This window comes from Chelonia mydas, chromosome 28 (genome assembly GCF_015237465.2).
Source record: "Chelonia mydas isolate rCheMyd1 chromosome 28, rCheMyd1.pri.v2, whole genome shotgun sequence".
Lineage (NCBI taxonomy): Eukaryota > Metazoa > Chordata > Testudines > Cheloniidae > Chelonia > Chelonia mydas.
In genome coordinates, this window is record NC_051268.2 from 5,202,790 (window position 1) to 5,228,301 (window position 25,512).

A 25,512-nucleotide genomic window follows, 5' to 3' on the forward strand; every position below is an offset into this window, starting at 1 on the left:
GAGAACATTTCAGCGCACGTGCGGTTTTTTCACCGCCTTATCTGAGATAGCCTTTGGGACAGAGGAGGGAGGCTTGAAACATTTGCAGCTGCTGAAGGAAAAAAAGGGAGTGAAGTATTTTAAAAGATACATTTTACAGAACAATGGCTATACTCTTTCACAATGAACAACACTATTCACATTACATAGCACATGTGATTTTGGTACAAGGTCGCATTTTGCATCTTATATTGAGTGCCTGCGGCTTTGGTGTTAGAGATCACACACGCAGGGCCGGGCAACAGAATTCGGCTTGCAGGCGGCCATGGTAAGCCATACTCTTTCGGCTTCTGCAACCTTCATAACAGCAGCACCCTCCTCTCCCATACCAAGCAAAGCACGTTGAGTTGGCCATTTAGTGCTGCGGTTTTCCTATTAACGTACAGCAGCAGAAACCAAACTAACTCCCCGCCCAATCCAATTCTCTGAGATGATTGCTTTACCCTTCACCCCACCGCGTGGCTGATATCAAGGAAGATCCCTGCTAGCCAAACATGAACAGCTCAGCGCCAATGCCTCCCGCACCTTCCCACCGCATGGCTAACTGTGGGAAGGATTTCTTTTCAGCCACAGGAAAACAGCCCTGTAGGAATGGCCACCTCTGAATGTCCCCTTAATTAAATTCCCCTATTTCAACCAGGTTACCATGAACGATATCACCCTCCTGAGGATAACACAGAGAGATAAAGAACGGATGTTGCTTGAATGCCAGCAAACACCGGGACCATACGCTGCCAGGCCTTGTCATGCAATGATACCAGATTACTTGCTACTATCACGGCATGGTCAAGTGTCCTACCATGGAGGACGGAATAAGGCTGCTCTCCCCAGAAACCTTCTGCAAAAGCTTTTAGAGTACATCCAGGAGAGCTTCATGGAGATGTCCCTGGAGGATTTCCACTCCATCCCCAGACACGTTAACAGACTTTTCCAGTAGGTGTACTGGCCAAGAATGCATCCAAGTCCTCAGGGCTACTTAATCATTAAAAAAAGCTTGCTTTTATAACATATATATTATATTTTAAAAGGTACACTCACTAGAGGTCCCTTCTCCGGCTTGGTTGGGTTGGGACGGGACGGTATTTCAGTCAGGGTGATAAAAAGATCCTGGCTGTCGGAGAGAATGGTGTGCTGTGTGCTCTCCTCAAGCTTGCCCTCATCTTCCCTGTCCACAAAATCCTCAGACATACCGGAGAGTACCCCATCATTGGAGTCCACGGACGGGGTGGGGTAGTGGTGGCCGCCCCCCCCTAGAATTGCATGCAGCCCAGCGTAGAAGCGGCATGTCCGGGGCTCTGTCCCAGAGCGTCAGTTTGATTCTTTGGTTTTCTGGTTTGTCTGAGCTCCTTAAGTTTCATGCGGCACTGTGTTGCATCCCTACTGTAGCCTCTATCCCTCATGGCCTCAGAGATTTTTTGAAATGTTTTGGCATTTCGTCTTTTGGAATGTAGTTCTGATAGCACGGATTCCTCTCCCCATACAGCGATCAGATACAGTACCTCCCGTTGGGTCCATGCTGGAGCTCTTTTGTGATTGTGGGACTGCATGGTTACCTGTGCTGATGAGCTCTGAATGGTCACCTGTGCTGATGAGCACCACTGGCCAAATAGGGCATGAGATTCAAAAGTTCCCGGGGTTTTTCCTGTACACCTGGCCAGTGCATCCGAGTTCAGAGTGCTGTCCAGAGCGGTCACAATGGTGCACTGTGGGATAGCTCTCGGAGGCCAATACCTTCGAATTGTGTCCACACTAACCCTAATTCGAAACAGTGATGTCGATTTCAGCAATAATCCCCTCGTTGGGGAGGAGTATAGAAATCGGTTTTAAGAGCCCTTTACGATGAAAAAAATGGCTTCGTTGTGTGGACGGGTGCAGGGTTAATTTGATTTAACACTGCTAAATCCAACAAACTTGTAGTGTAGACCAGGCCTCAGAAGAGTGGATTTTTCAGACCCCTGAGAAATGTGGCTATGTCAACATAGCTTTTCAGTGTAGACCAGCCTTTAGATGGCTTCTTGATATGAAAGGCAACGGACTTCAGCCTGGTTGATGGTTGACAATTGCAGCTCTCCTACCTGCTGGACACATCCTATGACAGATGTCATGCCTTTCCTTTGCAATTAGAGAAGTGGTGAAGTCAGTGACCCTTACAGTGTAAGTCGGGAAAAAGGTTATACAACTTGTCTCCTCCAGTAGTTTTCCGTTTAATAGAAATTGACTTTGAAGCTAAGCAAAATATGTTCTATTTAAAATAGAAACAATTAAAATCTACACTGGCCCAATATTCTCTTATACACTCTTTCTAAAACCTATTCTTCCACCCCAACCTTTGGAGTGAGGTTTTCTACCAAAACTCCTTATACTACAGGGGGTAAATTAAATCAAATTAACTTTTGAAGATTAGCCATCATTTCCCGTACGGCTGAAAAAAGAAAACGTTCAGTTTTCCAAAATAATTCAGATCAAACAATTAGTTCTCTTACCCTTTAACCAGTAACATCACATATAATTTCATTTTCATTGGTAACAACAACATATTCAAGAATCACAAATTCTTGTCCTACATGTTGGTTTTCTTTTAATCCCCATTGCCAACAACTGAACCTTGGCTCAATTTGTGGTTTCTCCCAACGTAGGTCCCAACCACTTCTGGTTCTTCTGCCATGTGTGCTGGTGGAAGGCATCTCCTATGTGGGAATGTTTGCATCATGAGGAAAAATACCTCTCTTTTCACACTTTTTAATCTTCCAAAGTAGGAAGAGGTACGGGAGAAGTGATGTAAATGCAGAAAACACAAGCAAAAACTCTCTGGTACACACTAAAGACATTTATCAGTATAACTATATTGTTCAGGGGCGTGAAAAATCAACACAGCTGAGCAACATAGTTACACAGCCCTAACTTCCTGTGTAGATAGCGCTACATCAGCAGGAGAGATTCTCCTGCCAACATAGCCATCTGAGACAATATTGACTTAAAAAATTGAACTGCACTGTGATCATATGCACTTCCTTCAGTTAGTTGGTGTTCTGCTGTTGTTCACCATTTCCCAGTGGAGATTTTAAATCACTGCTGTTTCTTTGTTAGCCTGTCCAGTAAATTGGAGAGTTCTCTCTGTTGACAGAACTGCACTTGAAATGGACACAAATCAGGTATTAGGAATGGCAATATATAAAAACCTGTAGGAGAACACTTCAATTTCCCTGGACACACAACAGCAGATTTAAAACTAGCCATCCTGCAGCAGAAAAACTTCAGGACCAGACTTCAACGGGAAACTGCTGAGCTTCAGTTCATTTGCAAATTTGACACCATCAGCTCAGGATTAAACAAAGACTGTGACTGGCTCGCCAACTCCAAAAGCAGTTTCTCCTCCCTTGGGGTTCACACCTCAACTGCTAGAAGAGGGCCTCATCCTTCCTGATTGAACTAACCTCATAATCTCTAGCCCGATTCTTGCCTGCATATTTATAACTGCCTCTGGAAATTTCCACTACATGCATCTGACGAAGTGGGGATTCACCCAGGAAAGCTTATGCTCCAATACATCTTTTAGTCTAAAAGGTGCCACAGGACTCTGTCACTTTTTACATTTCCCTCTAGTATCACAGAGGCTGAAATGATACTTTTTTCTTGCCCCTGCTCCTCGTCATTTAAATATAATTTGAAAAGTTCCCATTATAACTGCTCTTCGGCACCACCCAGAACAACGTGAGAACAACTGGCAATGATACAATCTGTATCATTGTTGACTCTTGCAATAACTTTGCAATAGGAAGAATGGTATAAATGTGATACTCCCTCGTTTCTTATGGGAAGGGCACACTCAAATTATTCATGGGACAATGGGTAGAAAGGACAAATGGGTCCCAGGTCAACAGAGGTCAAACTGCAAAAGGCAAAAATGGGCCACTCATCTGGACAAGCTGAGGGATATCGGTGCTTCAAACAGCTTTTAAAAGTTACTATGTGGGAATCAGGAAAAAGTATTAAAGAAAAAGTATTGATAACCCTAGAGGTTTTTATGGTATTGATATCCCTTGCAGATTCTCTGATGGCTAACATGGGCTCAGTGGGAAGAGAAGGTTTTCCCACACTCACTGCTTTCATAGGGTCTCACACCTGTGTGGAGTCTCTGGTGTCTCGTGAGCTGCGAGCTGCAATTGAAGTTTTTCCCACACTCACTGCATTCTTAGGGCATCTCCTCTGTGTGGATTCTCTGATGTTTAGAAAGGGCTGAGCTGGTAGTGAAGCATTTTCCACACTCATGGCATTCATAGGGCTTCTCCCCTGTGTGGATTCTCTGATGCGTAATAAGGTGCGAGCTGTGATTGAAGGTTTTCCCACACGCACTGCATTCATAGGGCCTCTCCCCTGTGTGGATTCTCTGATGCGGAATAAGGTGCGAGCTGTGACTGAAGGTTTTCCCACACTCACTGCATTTATAGGGCCTCTCCCCTGTGTGGATTCTCTGATGTTTAGAAAGGGCTGAGCTGCTCGTGAAGCTTTTCCCACACTCATGGCATTGATAGGGCCTCACCCCTGTGTGGATTCTCTCATGATGAACAAGGTTTGATTTGTAACTGAAGTTTTTCCCACACTCCCTGCATTCATAGGGCCTCTCCCCAGTGTGGATTCTCTGATGTTCAGAAAGGGCTGAGCCGTTAGTGAAGCAAGTTCCACACTCACAGCATTCATAGGGCCTCTCTCCTGTGTGGGTTCTCAGATGCCTAATAAGGTACCAGGTGCTATTGAAGCTTTTCTCACACTCACTGCATTCGTAGGGCCTCTCTCCCGTATGGATTCTCTGATGCTTTATAAGGGCTGAGTCGTCACCTAAGTTTTTCCCACAATCAGTACATGTATTTTTTGTCTTTCCCCTGAGGATTTCCTGATGGGTTGTGCTTTCCTTGAGGTCCTTCCGAGTTCCCCGACAGGAAATACATTTACCCCCCACTCTCTCCCCTGGCTGGTTTCCCTGCTCTTTTTCTGGTCTGTGCTGAATCTCACAGGATTTTTCCTGTACATGACTCCTGGACACATTCCTTTTCGATCTTCGCAGTAATGGTCTGTGTTCATCCATTTGCTCAACATTTTCCTGCTGAGAATTCTGCTCCTCTTTCTTACATGCCATTGCATCACCTCCTGTGATAGAGACAGAAACCTCAAACATGGATGGAAAGGGGAAGGTCAAATGAAAAAAAGTGCTGGAGAGAGGTCAAATAAAAACAGGAACTGAACTCCCGCAAACACTTCCCCTAAATAGGAGAGAGGAGGGGATCAATTTGGCCTTCATATCCCATCCAAATTCACAGGGGGAAGGAGGAAGCTACTGGCCTGGTGTCTACTAGGATCTACAGGAAGCCATGAGCTATATTTACCCTGAGGATACGACCCTTGCTAGGGACAATAATGAACTGAGAGACCTCCCAAGGGCTTTGTAGGGCATCCCAGATGTTTCCAGCAGGCACTTACAGATTCTGAGTTGGGTTAATGTTTCCTCACCTGTGCAGGGAGCTCCCAGGATCTCTCTTTCCTCTGAACCCTGGAGATCTGAGACCCATGACTCTTCCCCTTGTTCCAGCTGGGAGATCACATCAGGTTTGGAAACTAGAAATCCTGCTCAGATGAAAGAATATAAAGGAGTTCAGTTGATTTCATACAACTTTGTCATAAAAAACTATTAATTTAACTTCAGTACTTAGTGTGACCCAGTGTGCCTGGGGCAGTCCTCACTGAAAATGCCAAGATCAGGGCAGGCTGCAAAACGGAGAGCAGATGCTTCCAAAACTGGTGGTGAACACTGAAGTGAAATTCACTGACCAGTCACAAACTGTGCTTCTGATCCCCCACACTGGTTATCGAGAAGCTGAAAAAAGAAATCACACAGCCCCCTTTATTGCATTCCAGTTCTCTGATGCCCAATCAGCACCTAGGTCCAGTAAAGTTAGAGGTTATTTATAAACTCTGCTCACATAAACAAAATGTTCCTCTGACCGCAGAGTCAGCCACATTACCGGGTCAGTATAGGTTTGGATCTTACCCAAAATACTATGCTGCCAGCCAATCCTTTAGAATCTAAACTAAAGGTTTATAAGAAATAAAGCATCAAACCTAAAGATTTATTATGAAAGAAAGAAAGAAAGAAAGAAAGAAAGAAAGAAAGAAAGAAAGAAAGAAAGAAAGAAAGAAAGAAAGAAAGAAAGAAAGAAAGAAAGAAAGAAAGAAAGAAAGAAAGAAAGAAAGAAAGAAAGAAAGAAAGAAAGAAAGAAAGAAAGAAAGAAAGAAAGAAAGAAAGAAAGAAAGAAAGAAAGAAAGAAAGAAAGAAAGAAAGAAAGAAAGAAAGAAAGAAAGTTGTTAAATCGGAAAGCAGTCAGATACATTCAGAAATCTATATATCTGGTTCTTAACAGTACTGGTGAGTTCCTGGCTTGAAAGTCTGTCTGGGACACATCCACATTATTCAGTTCTTTGTTCAAGGCTTCAGTTTGTAGAGAAGTTGATCCAGAGATAGCAAGAGGGATTGAAGAAAAAATGGAGATGATGCAGCTGCCCTTTATATTCCTTTTGCCATGTGGCTTCTACTTCCTGTGTCCCAAACACAAGGTTCACAGCACATGGCATTGAAAAGCCTTGGAGTTCTTAGTACACAAGAATACCCCTGCATGTCTTGCTGACTCAATAGGTGTATCCCCTTAATCCTTTCCATCGGTTCATTGTACAGCTGATTACCCTGGATGGGCCACTGAACAGGCTCGGCAGTGCTGATGCCAATGTCTGGGTATGTCACACAGAAACACTGCACAAGTCTGGAAATACAGATATACCCTACATGTCTATAACTCACAATAGAGAGCTGATACAAACATAGAAACAAAATCATTATACTTGGAAAATCATAACATTTTCACTGACACCTTACATGGCATATCTAGCACAATTCATTGCCATTTTATCATATTGGTATTAATAATAAAATAATATAGTGTCTCAATTCCATACAGCGTCATACTTAGTAAACCAGTGAATTCCCAGGACCAGCGCCCCAGGTCCTTGAAGATGCCCAACACTCAGTTTATGAGGGATTGAAACCGCCCACTGAAACGTGTTGCCGTTTCTCGGCGGCATTTTGGCGGCGACACTTCTTGCCGCTGCCACTTCTCAGCGGCATTTCAGCAGCCAGTTCTGTGGCAGCCACGCTTGGCAGTGGCATTTCAGCGGCGGGGTATCTGGCCTCCACCACAGTCTTCTGGGAATAGCAATATGCTATTCCCACAGAAAGGATGGGGACCACTGACCTATAGTTATCCTTGGGGATCCAGCCTACCCCTTAATGAGATGGTTTATGTAGCCATACACAGGCACCCTGGACAGTAGTCAGGAACTGTTCAACTATAGGCTGAGCAAGTGCAGAATGGTGGTAGAATGTGAATTTGGATGTTTAAAAGCGCGCTGGCGCAGTTTACTGACTCGGTTACACCTCAGCGAAACCAATATTCCCATTGTTATTACTGCTTGCTGTGTGCTCCATAATATCTGTGAGAGTAAGGGGGAAATGTTTATGGTGGGGTGGGAGGTTGAGGTAAATCACCTGGCTGCAGATTACGCGCAGCCAGACACCAGGACAGTTAGAAGAGCACAGCAGGGCCTGCTGCACATCACAGAAACTTTGAAAACCAGTTTCATGACAGGCCAGGCTACGGTGTGACAGTTCTGTGTGTTTCTCCTTGATGAAAACCTGCCCCCTTGGTTCACTCTACTTCCCTGTAAGCCAACCACCCTCCCCCCTTCGATTACTGCTTGCAGAGGCAATAAAGTCATTGTTGTTTCAAATTCATGCATTCTTTATTAATTCGTCACACAAATAGGGGGATAACTGCCAAGGTAGCTTGGGAGGGGTGTGGGAGGAGGGAAGCACAGGGTGGGGTGCTGGAGAAGGGGAGGAAGGATGAACAAGGCCACACTGCACTTCAAAACTTATTGAATGCCAGCCTTTTGTTGCTTGGGCAATCCTCTGGGGTGGAGTGGTTGGGTGCCCGGAGCACCCCCACTGCGTTCTTGGGCATCTGTGTGAGGAGGCTATGGAAACTGGGGAGGACGACAGACAGTTACACAGGGGCTGCAGCGGTGGTCTATGCTCCTGCTGCCTTTTCTGCAGCTCAACCATATGCCGGAGCATATCAGTTTGATCCTCCAGTAGCCTCAACATTGCATCCTGCCTCCTCTCATCATGCAGCCGCCATCTCTCCTCTTGCTTCCACCGCCTGTCCTCGTGTTCATTTTGTGCTTTCCTGGACTCTGACATTGCTTGCATCCACTCATTTTGCTGAGCTCTTTCAGTGTGGGAGGACTGCATGAGCTCAGAGAACATTTCAATGAGAGTGCATTTTATTCACCTTCTTATCTTCGTTAGCCTCTGTGATGGAGATGATGGGGGAGAGCTGAAACATTTGCAGCTGCAGAAGAAAAAAAAAGGGAGAGTAGTATTTAAAAAGACATTTTAGAGAAGAATGGGTAGACTCTTTCACGATGAACCACGCTGTTAACATTACATAGCACATGTGCTTTACAAGGTCACATTTTGCCCCTTATATTGAGGGCTGCCAGTTTGATGTGAGAGATCACCCACGCAGGGTCGTGCAACAGATTTTGGCTTGCAGGCAGCCATGGTAAGCCACAGTCTTTTGGCTTCTTTTACCTTCATTACATGTGGGAATGGTTTCAGACAGTAGCACCCTCATTTCCCATATCAAGCACCCATTGGGTTGGCCATTTAAAAGGAGGGGCTGCGGTTTTCAGGTTAACGTGCAGCACAAATGCAGCTAACCCCCCCACACATCCAATTCTCTGGGATGATTGCTTCACCCCTCCCCCCACCGTGTGACTAGTATCAGGGAAGATCCCTGCCAGCCAAACGCGAACAGCTTAGCGTGAATGCCCCCCCCGGCCAATGCGTGGCTAAAAGTGGGGATGATTTCTTTTCAGCCACAGGCAAACAGCCCAGCAGGAACGGCAACCTCTGAACATCCCCTCAATACAATTCCCCTATTTCAACCAGGTGACCATGAATGATATCACTCTCCTGAGGATAACACAGAGAGATAAAGGACGGATGTTGCTTGACTGCCAGGAAACACCGGGACCATACGCTGCCATGCTTTTGTTATGCAATGATTCCAGACTACATGCTACTGGCCTGGTGTGGTTATGCGTCCTACCATGGAGGACGCAATAAGGCTGCCCTCCCCAGAAACCTTTTGCAAAGGCTTTGGGAGTACCTACAGGAGAGCTTCACTGAGCTGTCCCTGGAGGAATTCCGCTCCATCCTCAGACACATTAACAGACTTTTCCAGTAGCTGTATTGGCTGCAAATGCATCCCAAGTCTTCAGGGCAAATTAATCATTAAACACGCTTGCTTTTAAACCATGTATTATATTTACAAAGGTACACTCACCAGAGCTGCCTTCTCCACCTTCAAGGTCCGTCTTGAGGGTGGGTACTGTCTCCAGGGTGATAAACAGTTCCTGGCTGTTGGGGAGAACTGTTTCATCCTCCTCCGCATCACCATCTTCCTCGTCCCCTAAATCCTCACCCCTCTTGCATGAGACTCCCCCCTTGCAGGAGTCACGTACAGGGGTGGGGTAGTGATGGGGGGCCCCTAGAATTGCATGCAGCTCATCATAGAAGTGGCTTCTCTGGGGGTCTGACCCGGACCGACTGTTTGCCTCTTTGCTTTTTTGGTAGGCTTGCCTGAGCTCCTTAATTTTCACGCGGCACTGCTGCGGGTCCCTGTTATAGCCTCTGTCCTTCATGCCCTTGGAGATTTTTTCCATATATTTTGGCATTTTGTCTTTTGGAATGGAGTTCTGATTGCACAGATTCGTCTCCCCATACAGCGATCAGATCCAATACCTTCGGTTTGGTCCATGCTGGAGCTCTTTTGCGATTCTGGAACTGCATGGTCACCTCTGCTGTTGAGCTCTACATTGTCACTTGTGCTGATCAGCTTGCCATGCTGGCCAAACAGGAAATGAAAGTCAAAAGTTCGTGGGGCTTTTCCTGTTTACCTAGCCAGTGCACCTGAGTTGAGAGTGCTGTCCAGAACGGTCACAATGGAGCACTCTGGGATAGCTCCCAGAGGCCAATACCATTGAATTGCATCCACACTACCCCAAATTTGACCGAGCGATGTCGATTTCAGCGCAAATCCCCTCACCAGGGAGGAGTACAGAAATTGATTTTAAGAGCCCTTTAAGTCAAAAAAATGGCTTTGAAGTGTGGCTGGGTGCAGGGTTAAATTGATCTAACGCTGCTAAATTCAACCTAAACTCATAGTGTAGACCAGGGCTAGGAGGAGAGATTAAAAAGACCGGGACTTTTCAGCTTGGAAAAGAGACAAGGGCGGTGGGGGGGGGGGGGGGGAGGTATGAGAGAGGTCTATAAAATCATGACTTGTGTGGAGAAAGTAAATAAGAAAGTTTTATTTACTACTTCTCATAACACAAGGACTAGGAATCACCAAATGAAAATTAATAGGCAACAAGTTTAAAACAAACCAAAGGAAGTATTTCTTCACACAATGCACAGTCAACCTGGGGAACTCTTTGCCATAGGATGTTGAGAAGGCCAAGACTATAACATGGTTCAAAAAAGAACATGATAAATTCATGGAGGATAGGTCCATCAATGGCTGTTAGCTGGGATGGGGTTCCTAACTTCTGTTTGCCAGAAGCTGGGAATGGGCAACAGGGGCTGGATCACTTGATCATTGTCTGTTCTGTTCATTCTCTCTGGGGCACCTGGCATTGACCACTGTCAGAAGACAGGATACTGGGCTAGATAGACCTTTGGTCTGACCCAGTATGGCTGTTCTTGTGTACTAGGGAATCAAGTGAGTCCAATGCAATGGGAGGGAGTAGGAAAATCTGTGGAGAACACTGGGAAATTAGAAGCTATAATTCAGGAGTAACAAACTCTAATTAGTCTGGAAAAGCAGAATGTGAAAAAGAAGAATCGGGGTCATGTGACTTCAGGAATGAGGGACTCAAAAATCCAAGATGCCTGCAGAGAAGAGAGATTGTGGTTATTGCACATGGGGATGGGGGAGGAAGACTCTCCAGGTCTCAAGAAGTTTCATTACCAACCTAAGCCATTTTCACATGCTGGGGTGCAATCCAGAGCAGTGAGGAGTTGTATCATCTGTAATCCTGGGTGATATTCAAGGTTCTGCTGCTGGAGCTCCCTTCTCTGGATACTCCAGGCCAGAATTCAAGGACACCCTGAGCATCTGTGTGACAAGTAACCCTGGACCAGCAGCTCTGACTCCAGCAGCCAGCTTGTTACACCCCAAGCACATTCTGGTCCGGGTGGAGTAGGCTTAGTGTTTCAGAGAAGGCCAGAGGTAGGAACCTTCTGTTCGTTATGCTGGACCTAACCCCCAGTTTTACTTGAGCAAACAGGAGATATTTGACAGTGTGCGATTCTGCTCCTGTGCTCTGTTCCCAAAGTGTTCTGCAGCAGGGGTGGGTCTCTGTTAGTGTGCGTGTGTCACTGGCATATGGGGGTGATGCTGAAACAGGACAGAGTAGAGGTTGCATTGTGGGAATGGCGTGAACCTTATCTCTTCACTTCCCCTTCCAAGAACCAAGGGGACAGGAACCCTTACCCAGCGAGGTCACATTCTCATAGTTTTCCTGCATGATGTCTCTGTAGAGGGCTCTCTGAGCGGGGTCCAGCAGAGCCCACTCTTCCCTGGTGAAATACACAGCCACCTCCTCGAAGGTCACCGGCCCCTGAAAGAGCAAGAATCCAACACTCAGTATCTGCTGCCCCACTCACAACCCAACTATTTGTGGGGGAGAGGAGCCAATCAAATGGAAGCTCTGGGTGGATCACAGTCAACGGAGTTCCATCCGATCCCACTCGGAGCATCCAGGAAACACCAGGGTGAGATGATGAAGAGAGCCCCTTGTCTCTCCAGCAGATCCATCACACACCTACTAGTCACAGACCGATACAGGAGATGGAGCCCCTAGCAGGGTCCAGGGAGAACTCTCTGGTAGGAAGCCCAATACCCCCCTCACTGTGAGGAGCTGAATATGAAGGGAGGGGCATCTCCCCTAAGCCTGACTCGTGGGTGCCCCCCTTCATATCTCACAGCAGCTGCTGGTGAGTTTTCCTAGCTCCATGTAGGTGGGTTATTTTGTGTTCAACAAATTAGAGCATTTGCACCTCCAAACCTCATGGCTCTGTTCTTAGAATCTAGGCCGCTTATTAAACACCTTCCAGCAGGTCTGCCACACCCTGTCCTCCTCCCTTTCTCCACCCTGTGCATTTCCTGCCCTTTTCCATCCGCCAAACCAGACTGTGCAAACCTTCCCATCTCCGGTGTATTTGCTGTCCCTCTCCCTCCTGCAGGAACAATAGGCGCCGACTCTGTGGGTGCTCTGGGGTTGGAGCACCCATGGGGAAAAATTGGTGGATGCAGCTCCCCGCAGGCCCCCCCCAGCTCCCCTGCGCTCCACCTCTGCCTCCACCCCCGAGTGTGCTGCCACCACCGCTCTGCTTCTCTGCCCTCACTCCCAGGCTTGCTGTGCCAAACAGCTGTTTCCCACGGCAAGCCTGGGAGGGAGGGGTGGGAAGCGGAGTAGTGGCATGCTCGGGGGGAGGAGGTGGAGCGTAGATGAGCTGGGACGGGGAGCTGTTCCTCTGCCCCCCCAAGGGTTACTTCCTGTGACCCCCTTCTCCAGCTCACCTCTGCTCTGCCTTCTCCCCTGAGCGCGTCCCTACTGCGCTTCTCCAACCTCCCTCCCAGGCTTGCCACAAGCCTGGGAGGAGAGGAAACGCGACGCACCCGGGGGATGAGGCAGGGCCGGAGATTTCAGGAAGGGGTTGGAATGGGAGATTTCAGGAAGGAGTTGGGGCCAGAGGCTTAAAATTCTTGTATTGTTATATAACAACCTGATATAATGGATTGTGTCAACTCTTTCTCCAGGCCCAAAGTCCGGAGTTTCGTCAAAGGACACAGGCCTAGACAATATTAGCTAAGAGAAGCAGAACAAACAACACAATAACCTTGCTTTGCTAAGATCAGCCTAGTCAGCAATAATGCCAGATGTTAAGGGCAATAAATGTGTCTTATTCAAAATTGCAAAACTGAACAATGAGGCCCTGTTTATTTGTGTTCGTTTCTATTGTAGGGAGATGTTCTTCCCACATACCAACCTTGAGTTTATGAATGGTTCAACCATGTCAGTAAAAGATACTGACCAATGCCTGCCTTAAAAACACAAACGAACAACTTGAAAGACAATCTTTATTGCCATATACTTTCATTGTTTCTTTGCTTTAACCCCCAGGAATGTACCTGTGGACAATCAGAGGAGCTACTTCATTCCTGTGGACCCCAAATTGGATTCAACATATATATATATATTTTATACGAATACATTTTTGTTGAAATACTAATTAAATGTTAACTTGTTAACCTGAAACCATAGGCAGAGACATTGTGTAACCTTTCAACCGTTGGCTACTGTGCTATCTTGTCTTGCGGCTAGTCCTGTCCGGGGTGTGGAACTGCCTACCCCATCACTTTCCCCCACCCATGGAAAATCCATATAATCCATTGAAAATCAATTGATTGACAGTGTCTATGAGCCTAATAAGCAAGGTGACACTCCATCAGCTCTGTATGTAATAAACTCCTATGCTTGACCATTACATGGCATGTATTTATGTTCCTTCAATTCGGAGGCTCATCCGAGATACAAGCTTGTGAGCTGCTTCAGGATCTGAGACTGAAATCCAAAAAGGAGGTGAGTATATTTAATTTACCACCTCATTAGGCTAGGGATAGAAGTCTCTCATCCCCATCTTGTTTCCACTTTTAAATTTAAGTGTAAAGGAACCCAGACACGTGTAGTCCAAGCAGAAGAGTTAAATAAGGGTACTAACTGGGAGGAGAGACGTGTGCAAGAGGGTTATGTACTGTTTAATTAAGGGGTGTGTTACGGAGGACTTGGATAAACCACCAGCAAGCAATTGGCCGTGAGCTAAGCCCAGGACTGGCTGGGTACGGAAGTAGTAGGCAGTGCAAACTGGTGGTCCCATTTCCTCATTGCACGTAACACTGCAAGCCCTGGGGGAGTGTCCCCCCCCCCCTTGCAGGCATGTGATGTACAGACCTACGAATAGCACAAAGTCTCCAACCCATAAGGCCAGCAAGTGTGTGTGATTTAAGACCGCGGCATTCGGGGGGTGGGGGGGAGAGGGGAATGAAAATCCCCCATCAAAGTTGTTAGTGTGGAGATTTAGAGCACAGTAAAGTGGGGGGAGATGCATATTCCCCATCAATGCTGACGGCCATGAAGATTGAAGTCACAGGAGGGAAGACGCACATTCCCACACGTCAGCAGCCAGGGGTGAGTAAAACCCCATGGCATCAAAGGGAGAGGCAATAATCAGCGCTCGGGAGTATTTGGAGTACAAACATGTCAAAACTCGACAAGCAGCAATTAAGAAAAGAACAAACTATTCTGCTGCTGGACCAGAGACAGATCTGGTTACTTGGTGGAATAATCAGAAAAGTGACAAAACAGACAAAGTAGAAATAGTTCTATTAAATATGCTCAGCATAAAAAAAAAGAAAACGCAACTTTAAAATCTGAGAACCAGGCTCCGAGAGATAAGAGCTTTAGCTTTAAAACATGTAATTGTTAGGAAATAGGAAAAGACCCCAGAGCAGGAGAATGCCTGGAACATGCTCCCGGATCAGAAGAGGGGGAGTTCACACCCAGTTACAGCTCACCATCTGAAGATCGAAGAAATGAAAGCCTGTGTCAATGAAAAGTGAGGAAAGCAGGATCGGGCACGAACAAGCAGGCAGGCAACAAATAAAAAAATTAAAAACAGGTCGAAAGCCCTTAGGAAATAGTGGCAGGAGTAAAATAAATAAATAAATAAACAAACCACACCCAACACCTAATACCAGATGAAGAGCAACCCAAAAGATCATGGATCTACTGTCAAAACAAAAAATGTGTGTTTTGTGTTTTATATCCTGTTGCTAACATTGTTGTGTATTAAAAACTCCTGCATTGGAAAATAAGTTGAAAGGTTAACTCTGCAGAGGCTGGAGGGAATTAAGCAGTTAAACATTGTAAAATTGTTTTAAAAACAGTGTTATAAAAAGAATTCTTGGTTTCTTTGAAGCCATTCTGAAAGAAAATGGGCCCTTTTCCAAACGAATGTCTGTAAATAATCCAGACAAAAAGTCAATCTGATCAACGTAAGGGGTTTCTATTGGAACTTAACTGCCCCCAAATATAATCTATAAACAGCTGTGTAAAATGTATATATTTAGTAAATATGTAAGGTCTTAAAAACCTAAATCAACACTCCTGGTTTGGAAACCTCCGTTTGGAAGTTTAAAATAAACTGGGTTTTGTTTTGTTTCCTAAAATCCATTTAAATCTTTCATTCTAAGTTGCAAAAATAAACACTTCTGCCAGACAGAAATAAATAGTTTTGTTGTTTGGCTTTAGTATTTAACCCTTAAGGTACCTCAATGCTTCATCATGTTCAATATCTTTAGAAAAACCAAAGTCATGGCTGCAGCAGGGCAATCAAACCCAGAAAAATAAAAATTCTCAATTTATTTTTTGGTAACAAAATAGCAAATAAAAGCTGTCGTAAATAAATAAAAAAATTAAAAAAGATAGTTCCCCTCTAAAGCTACAAGAGGGGTAAGGTACACAAAACAAAACACACACACACACACACAAAGAGTAACATTAAAAACACTGAGCCTTAAAATGATTCTGTGTAATTAAACTATCATGTTAATAAGGGTACATAAAAACTCTGTAAGTACAACAAAAAACCAGCTACACCCTATATAAAAATTAATATAGTTAATGTTATAAAAGTTAAACCATAAAAAAAATGTGCATATAACCCACAACATGTGCAATGTATATTGTAGAAGGGGTAAAAGAAATACAAACAAAACATATTACTTAATGAAAATCCTATTAGGATTCCAAAAGGAGCCACAATAGGTTATGTTTTCTTTTTCAAATCACTGTGTGTTTCAGAAGCAGGAGTTAAAGTTAAAAGTAATCAAAACTCTGGTGAAAGTTAATTGTGTCCCTTTTTAAGACAGAGTCTCTAAGCTGCTAATGGCTTCGAATCCAAAAGCAAGCCAGAAAGTGTCTGTGTTAACAAAAACAAAACAAAACCCAAACATCCTCAGATAGCAAAATCATATTAAAAGAAATTAGTTTTAAGGCAAAAATCAAAATAGTCTCATTCACAAGCAGGCAATTCGAGAGTTAAAAAAACCACAGACAGTTAAGGAAGTCCGGAAAGTGCTGGGACTCCTTAATTACTGTAAAAAGAAAAGGAGTACTAGTGGCACCTTCGAGACTAACCAATTTATTTGAGCATAAGCATCCGATGAAGTGAGCTGTAGCTCACGAAAGCTTATGCTCAAATAAATTGGTTAGTCTCTTAAGGTGCCACTAATACCCCTTTTCTTTTTGCGAATACAGACTAACACGGCTGCTACTCTGAAACCTTAATTACTGTAGGACATATATATACCAGAGTACTCAGAAATGGTGGAACCAATCCAAAACTTACCAGAGGGGGAAAACCTGCAAATAATTTAGTAATATGGGGCACAGAACAAGAGGAGGCATTCATAAATGTAAAGCAAGCTCTAGGCTCTGCCCCCAGCTTGGGCTTACCCAATATGGGAAAGCCGTCCCACCTTTACTGCATCCACAGTAAGACTCAAGCTAACTGGTGCCGAACCCGAAGGAGTCAGTGGAAGTCAACACTGTGCCTGCAAAACCCCCAATTTCTCCATAGTAAGGAAGAGAGAAATAAATGTAACCCAATGTCTGAACATAGACGGAGAGCTACACGAATGTCTTACAGATAGAGCAGAGGAGGCGTTGGGGAGAGTTAAAGAAGAGCCATTAGAGAATCTAGATATAATTCTGTATGTAGATGGATCAAGAAAGTATGAAAACGGAGTGCCACGCCCCGGATGGGCAGTGGTACTCAGTGATGGAACAGTGATAGCGTCAAATCAGATGGAAGGATCAAAGTCACCACAAGAAGTGGAGCTAACAGCCCGCACTGAAGCTTTGAGCATGGGGGAGGGCAAGAAGCTCACTGTATACACTGGCAGCAGATATGCTTTTGGACTAGTGCATGACTACATGGACGTGCGGTCACGCAGGAGCCCACCGGCAAGCCAATTAATAATATGGAGGCAGTTCAAGTCTGACAGAAGCTGCCAAACTACCATCAGAACCTGCAGTAGTAAAAATAAAAGCACGTAATAAAATCTCAAGTGAGGAACGAAGGGGAAATTACATGGCAAATAAATGTGCTAAAGAAGCTGCGCAAGGAAATCTTATTAAGATCTGTGCGGCTACAGTACCAAACGAGGAAGTGAATTTAAAAAAGCTATATGCAACCATAAGCCTAGAAGACAAAAGTATATTGGAAAAACAAGGCTGTGTGTATAAAGATCGCCTCTGGTATGGGCCAGGAAGAGAGGAGCTGGTAGCCCCGGAGTGCATACGGGCTCTGCTGCTCCATGCTATCCATTCTCCAGCTCATCTGCGGTGAAGACAAATAAGGGCCACCGTGGAACACTGGTGGTGGCCATCCATAAAAAAAAATGCCTTGCAATTCCTCAAAAAATTTGTGGTATGTGCACAAATAAATATAGGGTAATAAAAAAAAAAAAAAAAGTACCCCCTGAATCACTAGCCACGGACAAAGGGACCATGGCAGAATCTGCAAATTAACTTTACTGGATCCTTGCCGCAGAGCAGAGGGTATACTTACATTCTGGTAATTATTAATACTTTTACCCTATGGGTAAAGGCTTTCCCAACTAAGAACTGCCCTGCCACAACAGTGCCTCGACTCCTAGCAGAAGAAATAATACCCAGATGGGGTCTGCCACTGTCAACAGACTCTGACCAAGGAATTCACTTTACGGGGTGAGTAATAAAAAAGTCACGTAAGGCATTAGGAATAAAGCAAAGATTTCATATACTCTACCACCCTAAAAGTTCAGGAATGGTAAAAAAAATAAAATAAAAAAAATAGAACAATGAAAACAGCCTTAACCAAAGCAGTACTGGACACAGGGGACGGATGGGCTTGCATGCTTCCTGCTGTACTGTATCGAATCAGAGGTAGCTCTAACAGGCCGACTCAGCTAACACCCTGTGAACTAATGACTGGAAGAGCAATGAGAATGCCTTGTGATGTAATCCTCTGGGTGGGGGGTCGGGGCTTTTTGCAGACAGGCTGCAGAATTACATCAAGGCATTGGACCGAGAGTTAAAGAACATATAGAACCAAATGAAAAAAAAATCAAACCCAGCTGGACAACAGCAGCAGTTTGGACAAACCTGCATTTAAAGCTGGGGACTTGGTAATGTGTCGCATATACCCAGAAGTTAAAGGGATTTTAAAGCCAAGGTGGCAAGACCCTATGAGGGTCCTTCTGACTACTAATACATGTGCAAAGGTTGAGGAAAAATTAGGAACATTTTCGAGGCACCAAAATCAGTTAAAATTGTTTAAGTCAGCATCTTCAGTACTAACAATGTCTCCACAGGTATCTCCACTGGTGAACAAGTGAAAGAGAAAGGACTGAAGGGTGACCAGGACAACCAGAGCGACCAGGGGGAGGTTCCTCCTGTGGCTCCTGCTGTCCATGTGGTGCATAATGAAGGATGCAAGTAGTGTGCCATGTGAAACGGAGGATTGGATACTAATAAGATCCTAGATAGTTTAAAAGATCTGTCAAATTCTGCATCCACCTCATTAGATATAACAAAATACCTGGGTCAAGAAGTCACCAGCCTGTTAATAAATGGTACTAAAATAAAGGCACTGGAGGAGAGTTGTTTGGAGAGCAGGACAAACTTTGGCCATCACCACAAAGGGATTGTAACCCATCTCCTTGATGGCTGGGTCCACCCAGCCCTTATAGAAGTCGTGGGACCCTATCTCCCCAGTACCCCTCCATGGGCATGGGGGAACAGAGAATCAATGAGTCCAAAGGCCAGTTTGGACAAGTCACAGTATACTTTTCAGTCTTTTGGTACCTTTAGGCATCCCCCACTTACAGAGAGCCAGGATGGTGACCTCTCTGCCGATATGGAGGAGGGGTCATGTGATTAGAATAGAAGGCGTTGCATACTCCAAGGTTGCTGGGAGAGCACTGTATCCTAGTGAATGTTGCACTCATTCTGATACGGAAATTTTGTGTACATGCCCATATAATACTCTAACGAATCTGTCTAGGTTCGAAGTGGCCATCACTGACAAACTGGCTCACATGGAGCTGGTCCAGATGAACGGTACCTACTGGTGTCTGACTGCCCAGAACCACTCCATCGAACTAAATGGAAAGCCCTTCCCCTTGAGACATCCATCCGTGTGCATGACAGTCCCCCAAAGGGCAACCCTGACTGTTGACGGGACGCAGCTCCACCATACTCCACCAATGATGGGTAACGTAACACATGATCCAGAATGGCACTACGGCAGTAAATATCTAGAGGAGGGTCTACAGGCTCTGCAGGCGAATATCGAGGAGTTGGTGGCCAAGGTCCAGAGGCATACTGGGGAAGGCCGTATGAGGTACACCCTGATAAGGAAAACCGTAGACCAGGCCCATGTGAAATACTCGGAGGCGCGGAACCAGGCAGTGAAGGTTAAAGCCATAATTATGGGCGATGCCATCTCAGGTAATAAGGTTCCCTGGGGATGGATCTGGGTGCTATTTTGTCAAGTTATGTGGGGAGTGTCTGTCCTAACATTCTCAATGGTATTGGTGCTTTACCAGCGTGTATTTGACCTGGTGGGTTATGGGAACCCTAGGGTCAAGAGGAGGGACTGAAGGGTTAAAATCCATGTGCTACTATATAACAACCTGCTATATGGATTGTGTCAACTCCTTCTCCAGGCCCAAAGTCCAGAGTATGATCAAGAGGTTAGAGGCCTAGCAAATAGTGATTAGCTAAGAGAAGCACACAATAACCTTGCTTTGCTAAGATCAGCCTAGTCAGCAGAAATGCCAGATGTTTGGGGCAATAATTGTGTCTTATTTTTTTATTTATTTAAAGTTGCAAACTGAACAATGAGGCCCTGTTTATTTGTGTTAGTTTCTATTGTAGGGAGATGTTCTTCCCACATACCAACCTTGAGTTTATGAATGGTTCAAGCATGTCAGTATAAGATATGGCCTCCTCCCACCTGCCTTTCCCAGGGACCAATGCCTGCCTTAAAAACACAAACGAACAACTTGAAAGACAATCTTTATTGCCATATACTTTCACTGTTTCTTTGCTTTAACCCCCAGGAATGTACCTGTGGACAATCAGAGGAGCTACTTCATTCCTGTGGACCCCAAACTGTATACAACATATACATACATATATATATATATATACATACATATATATATATATTTTATACGAATACATTTTTGTTGAAATACTAATTAAATGTTAACTTGTTTACCTAAAACCATGGGTGGAGATATTATGTAACCTTTAACCATTGGCTACTGTGCTATCTTGTCTTGCGGCTAGTCCTGTCTGGGGGTGTAGAACTGCGTCCCCATCACTTTCCCCCGCCCATGGAAAAATAAATATAATCCATTGTAATCAATTGATTGACAGTGGCTCTGAGCCTAATAAGCAAGGTGACACTCCATCAGCGCTGTACGAAATAAACTCCTATGCTTGACCTCTACACAGTGTGGATTTATGTTCTTTCCTTTGTTTTTGGTTTTGGTTTTTTTGCGCCTTCCTCTGCAGCATGGGGCATGGCATGCGTCATTTGCAGGTTTAAACTAATGGTGGATTAGTTTTGTAACTTGAAATCTTTAAATAATGATTTGAGGACTTCATTAATTCAGCCAGAGGTTAGGGGTCTATTTTAGGAGTGTGTGAGTGAGGTTCTGTGTCCTGCGATGTGCAGGAGGTCAGACTAGATGACCATGATGGTCCCTTCTGGCCTTAAAGCCTGTGAGTCTATAAACTGTACCTTGCGTTGCACAGACACTGATAGAGATCAGGGCCCCATTGTGCCGCACATGGCAGAGAACCTGACTGAGATCAGCATCCCCATTGTGCTGGGCACTGCACAGACAGAGAGGGACAGTCCTTGTCCCAAAGAGATGACAATCCAAATAGACAATGGGTAGGAGGAAAACAGAGAGGGGCTGTGACTTCCCCAAGGTCACCAAGGAAGTCAACGACAGAGCCAGGAACAGACCCCAGTAACGCCAGAGCCACATCACCCACAGCTTGGAAAGGTTCCCAGACCCCATTAGGCTGCAGAAAGAGGCTGTATTAGGCTGCAGAAAGAGGTGGTTTGTCCATTGATGCACAGGATGTCCTGGCAGGGCAGCTCAGCTGCAGTCCCTGCACACAGCTGGGGGGGTGTGTCCTGGGTCAGGAGAAGTCAGTGTCCAGTCCTGTGGGGCTGTGCTCCTGGCTCGTACCTCCAGCAATCACTGCTGTCCCTCCATTACCAGCTGCACTGTTCAGCCAGCCCCACGCTTCAGTGCGGTCACTGTCGTGGCCCCCTCCCCACCCCACAAGCTTTCAAACAGGGACAGGGTGCACCAGTGCCAATCAGAGTGCACTAGTGTGAATTCTGTCTATACTAAGGGTTTCCACCAGTGCCTAAAACACCAGTGTGGCAGAGACCTTCAGTACATAAAACATCAGTACAGTGACACTAAAACTGGGATCTATTTCTAGCTTGGTCACAGACGGCCTGGGTGACCATGGACACATCAGTGTTTCTCCCCGCAACTTTAGTCTATTTATCCAGCTGCCCACTCACTGGGGTCTCCTCTCTCTCCAGAGCTGCTCACCATTAAAATCTGTGTGGGTGTCAGCAGAGCTAAGGCAGTTCAGCTCTGGAATAGACTTACAAGGGTAGCTGTGGAATCCCTTTCCCTGGAAGTTTTTAAGAACAGGTACAACAAACCTGTCCGAGATAATCTACATATACACCTCTACCCTGATATAACGCGGTCCTCAGGAGCCAAAAAAAATCTTACCGTGTTACAGGTGAAACCGCGTTGTATTGGGTAGGAGGGCTTCCCTTTGTTCTCTCTCTTCCTCCTCCTTTCCTGCTCTTCCTTTACCTTTATATGCGAATTCGCGTTACATCGGGTTGTGTTATCTCGGGGTAGAGGTGTACTTGGTCCTGCCTCATCAGACAGAGCTGGACTTGATGACATTGTGAGGTCCTGTCCAGCCCTACATTTCTAGGATGCTATGCAACATATGCATATAAAAACACAGCACAAGATAATGTCAGGCAATTCAGAAAATCAACAAAACAAAAAAAACTACACTCCACAGCATAAAATGACAATACAAAGGGAAAGAAAGCAACACAATGCAAACTAAGACACCCTCAAGTACACAGTGGAAAATTTTTTACATTTTTATGGCTGACTTAGAACAACGCTTCCTCAGCTCTCGTCCCCTCATGCCCCTACTCTACTTGCGCTACATTGATGACATCTTCATCATCTGGACCCATGGAAAAGAAGCGCTTGAGGAATTCCACCATGATTTCAACAATTTCCATCCCACCATCAACCTCCGCCTGGACCAGTCCACACAAGACATCCACTTCCTGGACACTGTGGTGCTAATAAACGATGGTCACATAAACATCACCCTATACCGGAAACCTACTGACCGCTATTCCTACCTACATGCCTCCAGCTTTCACCCAGACCACACCACACAGTCCATTGTCTACAGCCAAGCTCTGCGATACAACCGCATTTGCTCCAACCCCTCAGACAGAGACAGACACCTACACGATCTCTATCAAGCATTCTTACAACTACAATACCCACCTGCTTAAGTGAAGAAACAGATGGACAGAGCCAGAAGAGTACCCAGAAGTCACCTGCTACAGGACAGGCCTAACAAAGAAAATAACAGAACGCCACTAGCCGTCACCTTCAGCCCCCAACTAAAACCTCTCCAACGCATCACCAAGGATCTACAACCTATCCTGAAGGACGACCCATCACTCTCACAAATCTTGGGAGACAGGCCAGTCCTTGCCTACAGACAGCCCCCCAACCTGAAGCAAATACTCACCAGCAACTACATACCACACAACAGAACCACTAACCCAGGAACCTATCCTTGCAACAAAGCCCGTTGCCAACTGCGCCCACATATCTATTCAGGGGACACCATCACAGGGCCTAATAACATCAGCCACATTATCAGAGGCTCGTTCACCTGCACATCTACCAATGTGCTATATGCCATCATGTGCAAGCAATGCCCCTCTGCCATGTACATTGGTCAAACTGGACAGTCTCTACGTAAAAGAATAAATGGACACAAATCAGATGTCAAGAATTATAACATTCAAAAACCAGTCGGAGAACACCTCAATCTATCTGGTCACGCGATTACAGACATGAAAGTTGCAATATTACAACAAAAAGACTTCAAAAACAGACTCCAAGGAGAGACTGCTGAATTGGAATTAACTTGCAAACTGGATACAATTAACTTAGGCTTGAATAGAGACTGGGAGTGGCTAAGTCATTATGCAAGGTAACCTATTTCCCTTTGTTTTTTCCTCCTCCCCCCCAACTGTTCCTCAGATGTTCTTGCTAAACCCTGGATTTGGAAATGGCCCACCTTGATTATCATACACATTGTAAGGAGAGGTTTCAGAGTAACAGCCGTGTTAGTCTGTATTCGCAAAAAGAAAAGGCGTACTTGTGGCCCCTTAGAGACTAACCAATTTATTTGAGCATAAGCTTTCGTGAGCTACGAAGTGAGCTGTAGCTCACGAAAGCTTATGCTCAAATAAATTGGTTAGTCTCTAAGGTGCCACAAGTACGCCTTTGCTTATTGTAAGGAGAGTGAGCACTTTAGATAAGCTATTACCAGCAGGAGAGTGGGGTGGGGGGAGAGAAAACCTTTTGAAGTGATAAACACCCATTTTTTCATGTTCTCTGTGTATATAAATCTCCCTACTGTATTTTCCACTGCATGCATCCGATGAAGTGAGCTGTAGCTCACGAAAGCTCATGCTCCAATAAATTGGTTCGCCTCTAAGGTGCCACAAGGCCTCCTTTTCTTTTTGCGAACGCAGACTAACACGGCTGCTCCTCTGAAACCAGTGGAAAAGAGCTCAACTCAAACCAAAACAACACGGGCACCGCAGCAGCTCAGACAAAACAATGCACCATAAAACCGCGCAAGAGAGCACGGTGCGATCCCCGTTCCAAACGGCACCCTGCAAAACCGCTCAGCGGAGAGCACGGCACAGCGCAAGAGGGAATTATTTCAGTGTAGGGCTGGAAGGGATCTTGAGAGGTCGTCCACTCAGGCCTCCCGTGCTGAGGACCAAGTATCCCTAGACATGCCCAGGCAGGTGTCTCTCTAAGCTGGTCTTCAAAACCTCCCGTGAAGGAAACGCCACGGCCTCCCGTGGAAGCCAAGGCAAGGCCAACGCTCAGAGCAGAACAAGGCTGCGGGCACACCCACGCTGGGCTTGGGGTTCAGGCCCTGGGGTAGCCGGGGCCGGGCCGTCTCCACGGGGGGGGGGGCCTTGCTCCTCCCTCCCCTTCCTGGGCCTTTCCAGGCCCTGTGGCCAGCAGAGCGCGGCCCCCCCAGCCCCCCCCCAACCCAGGGGTGTCCCCGTCTGGGGCCCTGCCCGTTCACCCTCTTCCCGTTGCAGGAATCGCTCCGGGGCGCGACTCCCCCCCCCCGAACCAGGACACGTCCCTGCAGGGAAAATGGGGGGCAGGGGACACCCCAGACCGGAGACCTGAACTGGCCACGGGCGAAGGGGGGAGGAAACGGGGTACGGGGGGGGGCAGAGCCCGTCTCAGGGAGGTGGGGGAAGGGGGGGGTCACCCCGGCTGCTGTGGGGAGAGAAAGGGGGCAGGGCGGGAGCTGGGGGGGCAGCGGTAAATCCGAGGGGATCTCAGCCCCCCCTTCCCTCCCCGCTCCCCGGGGGGGCCCGGCTCTTCCCCCCCCTCCGGCCACGTCCGGGCTGCGCCGACATTTTCCCTCCCCCCTTCCCTCAGGTCTCCCCCCGCCCCCCCCCGGGGGCAGATCCCGGCGCTGCGAGAGGCCAGGCCCCCCCCCGGACACGGGGCAGAGTCACCGCCCGGCCCCGCCCCCGGGGCTCGCTCCGCTACCTGGAGGCTGCAGCGCCGCAGCGGGGCGGGCGGAGCCCGGGGCGGCCCCAGGGCGGCTCCGGCGGGAGCGGGGCACGGGGGGGGGGGGGGGGGTGAGTGAAGGTCTCCCCGGCACAGACCTGCCCCGGATCCCCACGGCGCAGCCGCGGGAGAGCTCTGCCTCTGCGCATGCCCGACACCCCCCCCCGGATCTGCGCATGCCCGACTCTTCCCG

At 46.5% G+C, this 25,512-nt stretch overlaps 5 protein-coding genes across 25 annotated transcripts in view; 1 reads left to right on the top strand and 4 right to left on the bottom strand.

The window, feature by feature from the left end:
* Nucleotides 1-25,512, top strand: part of LOC102943236 (zinc finger protein 883) — a 2,438,435-nt gene that overhangs the window by 1,773,338 nt on the left and 639,585 nt on the right. The gene's annotated exons all lie outside the window — the stretch shown is intronic.
* LOC114020163 (zinc finger protein 501) overlaps nucleotides 1-25,512 on the bottom strand; it is a 1,907,800-nt gene that overhangs the window by 1,739,339 nt on the left and 142,949 nt on the right. The window lies entirely within an intron of this gene.
* The window catches only part of LOC119564595 (zinc finger protein 883), a 1,467,279-nt gene that overhangs the window by 891,138 nt on the left and 550,629 nt on the right, over nucleotides 1-25,512 (bottom strand). For 2 of the 9 annotated variants that reach the window (XM_043537457.1, XM_043537458.1), the window contains exon 1: nucleotides 25,299-25,377. The exons of 4 other annotated variants lie outside the window; for them this stretch is intronic. The gene's annotated coding sequence lies outside the window, so the exon portion shown is untranslated. Of the gene's footprint in view, nucleotides 1-25,298; nucleotides 25,456-25,512 lie in introns of those variants that run through there. 3 more of the 9 variants (XM_043537440.1, XM_043537438.1, XM_043537436.1) reach the window with 3 other exon arrangements.
* LOC102948175 (zinc finger protein 879) lies at nucleotides 2,000-25,483 on the bottom strand. Of its 4 annotated transcripts, none has more exons than XM_043537519.1 (4): nucleotides 25,418-25,483; nucleotides 11,706-11,832; nucleotides 5,545-5,658; nucleotides 2,000-5,184 (listed from the first exon to the last, which is right to left on the bottom strand). In XM_043537519.1, the coding sequence occupies exons 1-4, from the start codon at nucleotides 25,466-25,468 to the stop codon at nucleotides 4,232-4,234; spliced, it is 1,245 nt and encodes a 414-aa protein (XP_043393454.1). In that variant the 5' UTR covers nucleotides 25,469-25,483; the 3' UTR covers nucleotides 2,000-4,231. The 4 variants fall into 4 exon arrangements, with proteins under 4 accessions (XP_043393454.1, XP_037743443.1, XP_037743445.1 ...); XM_037887515.2 differs by lacking the exon at nucleotides 25,418-25,483 and adding an exon at nucleotides 22,161-22,665 and having other exon boundaries at nucleotides 5,063-5,203; XM_037887517.2 differs by lacking the exons at nucleotides 2,000-5,184; nucleotides 5,545-5,658; nucleotides 25,418-25,483 and adding exons at nucleotides 5,665-5,908; nucleotides 22,161-22,665.
* LOC122463955 (myb/SANT-like DNA-binding domain-containing protein 2) lies at nucleotides 8,026-9,901 on the bottom strand. Its single transcript, XM_043537557.1, has 2 exons — nucleotides 9,495-9,901; nucleotides 8,026-8,495 (listed from the first exon to the last, which is right to left on the bottom strand). Exons 1-2 carry the CDS (start codon nucleotides 9,883-9,885, stop codon nucleotides 8,449-8,451), a joined length of 438 nt encoding a protein of 145 aa, XP_043393492.1. The 5' UTR covers nucleotides 9,886-9,901; the 3' UTR covers nucleotides 8,026-8,448.

Coding starts and splice junctions, on each gene's coding strand:
- LOC122463955 (XM_043537557.1), bottom strand. CDS start 9,885: ATGCCAAAATATATGGAAAAAATCTCCAAGGGCATGAAGGACAGAGGC. Junction 8,496..9,494: donor AGGTGGAGAAGGCAGCTCTG/GTGAGTGTACCT, acceptor TTTCTTCTGCAG/CTGCAAATGTTTCAGCTCTC.
- LOC102948175 (XM_043537519.1), bottom strand. CDS start 25,468: ATGCGCAGAGGCAGAGCTCTCCCGCGGCTGCGCCGTGGGGATCCGGGG. Junction 5,659..11,705: donor TGAGAATGTGACCTCGCTGG/GTAAGGGTTCCT, acceptor TCATCTGAGCAG/GATTTCTAGTTTCCAAACCT. Junction 5,185..5,544: donor CCTGGGAGCTCCCTGCACAG/GTGAGGAAACAT, acceptor TCTCTATCACAG/GAGGTGATGCAATGGCATGT.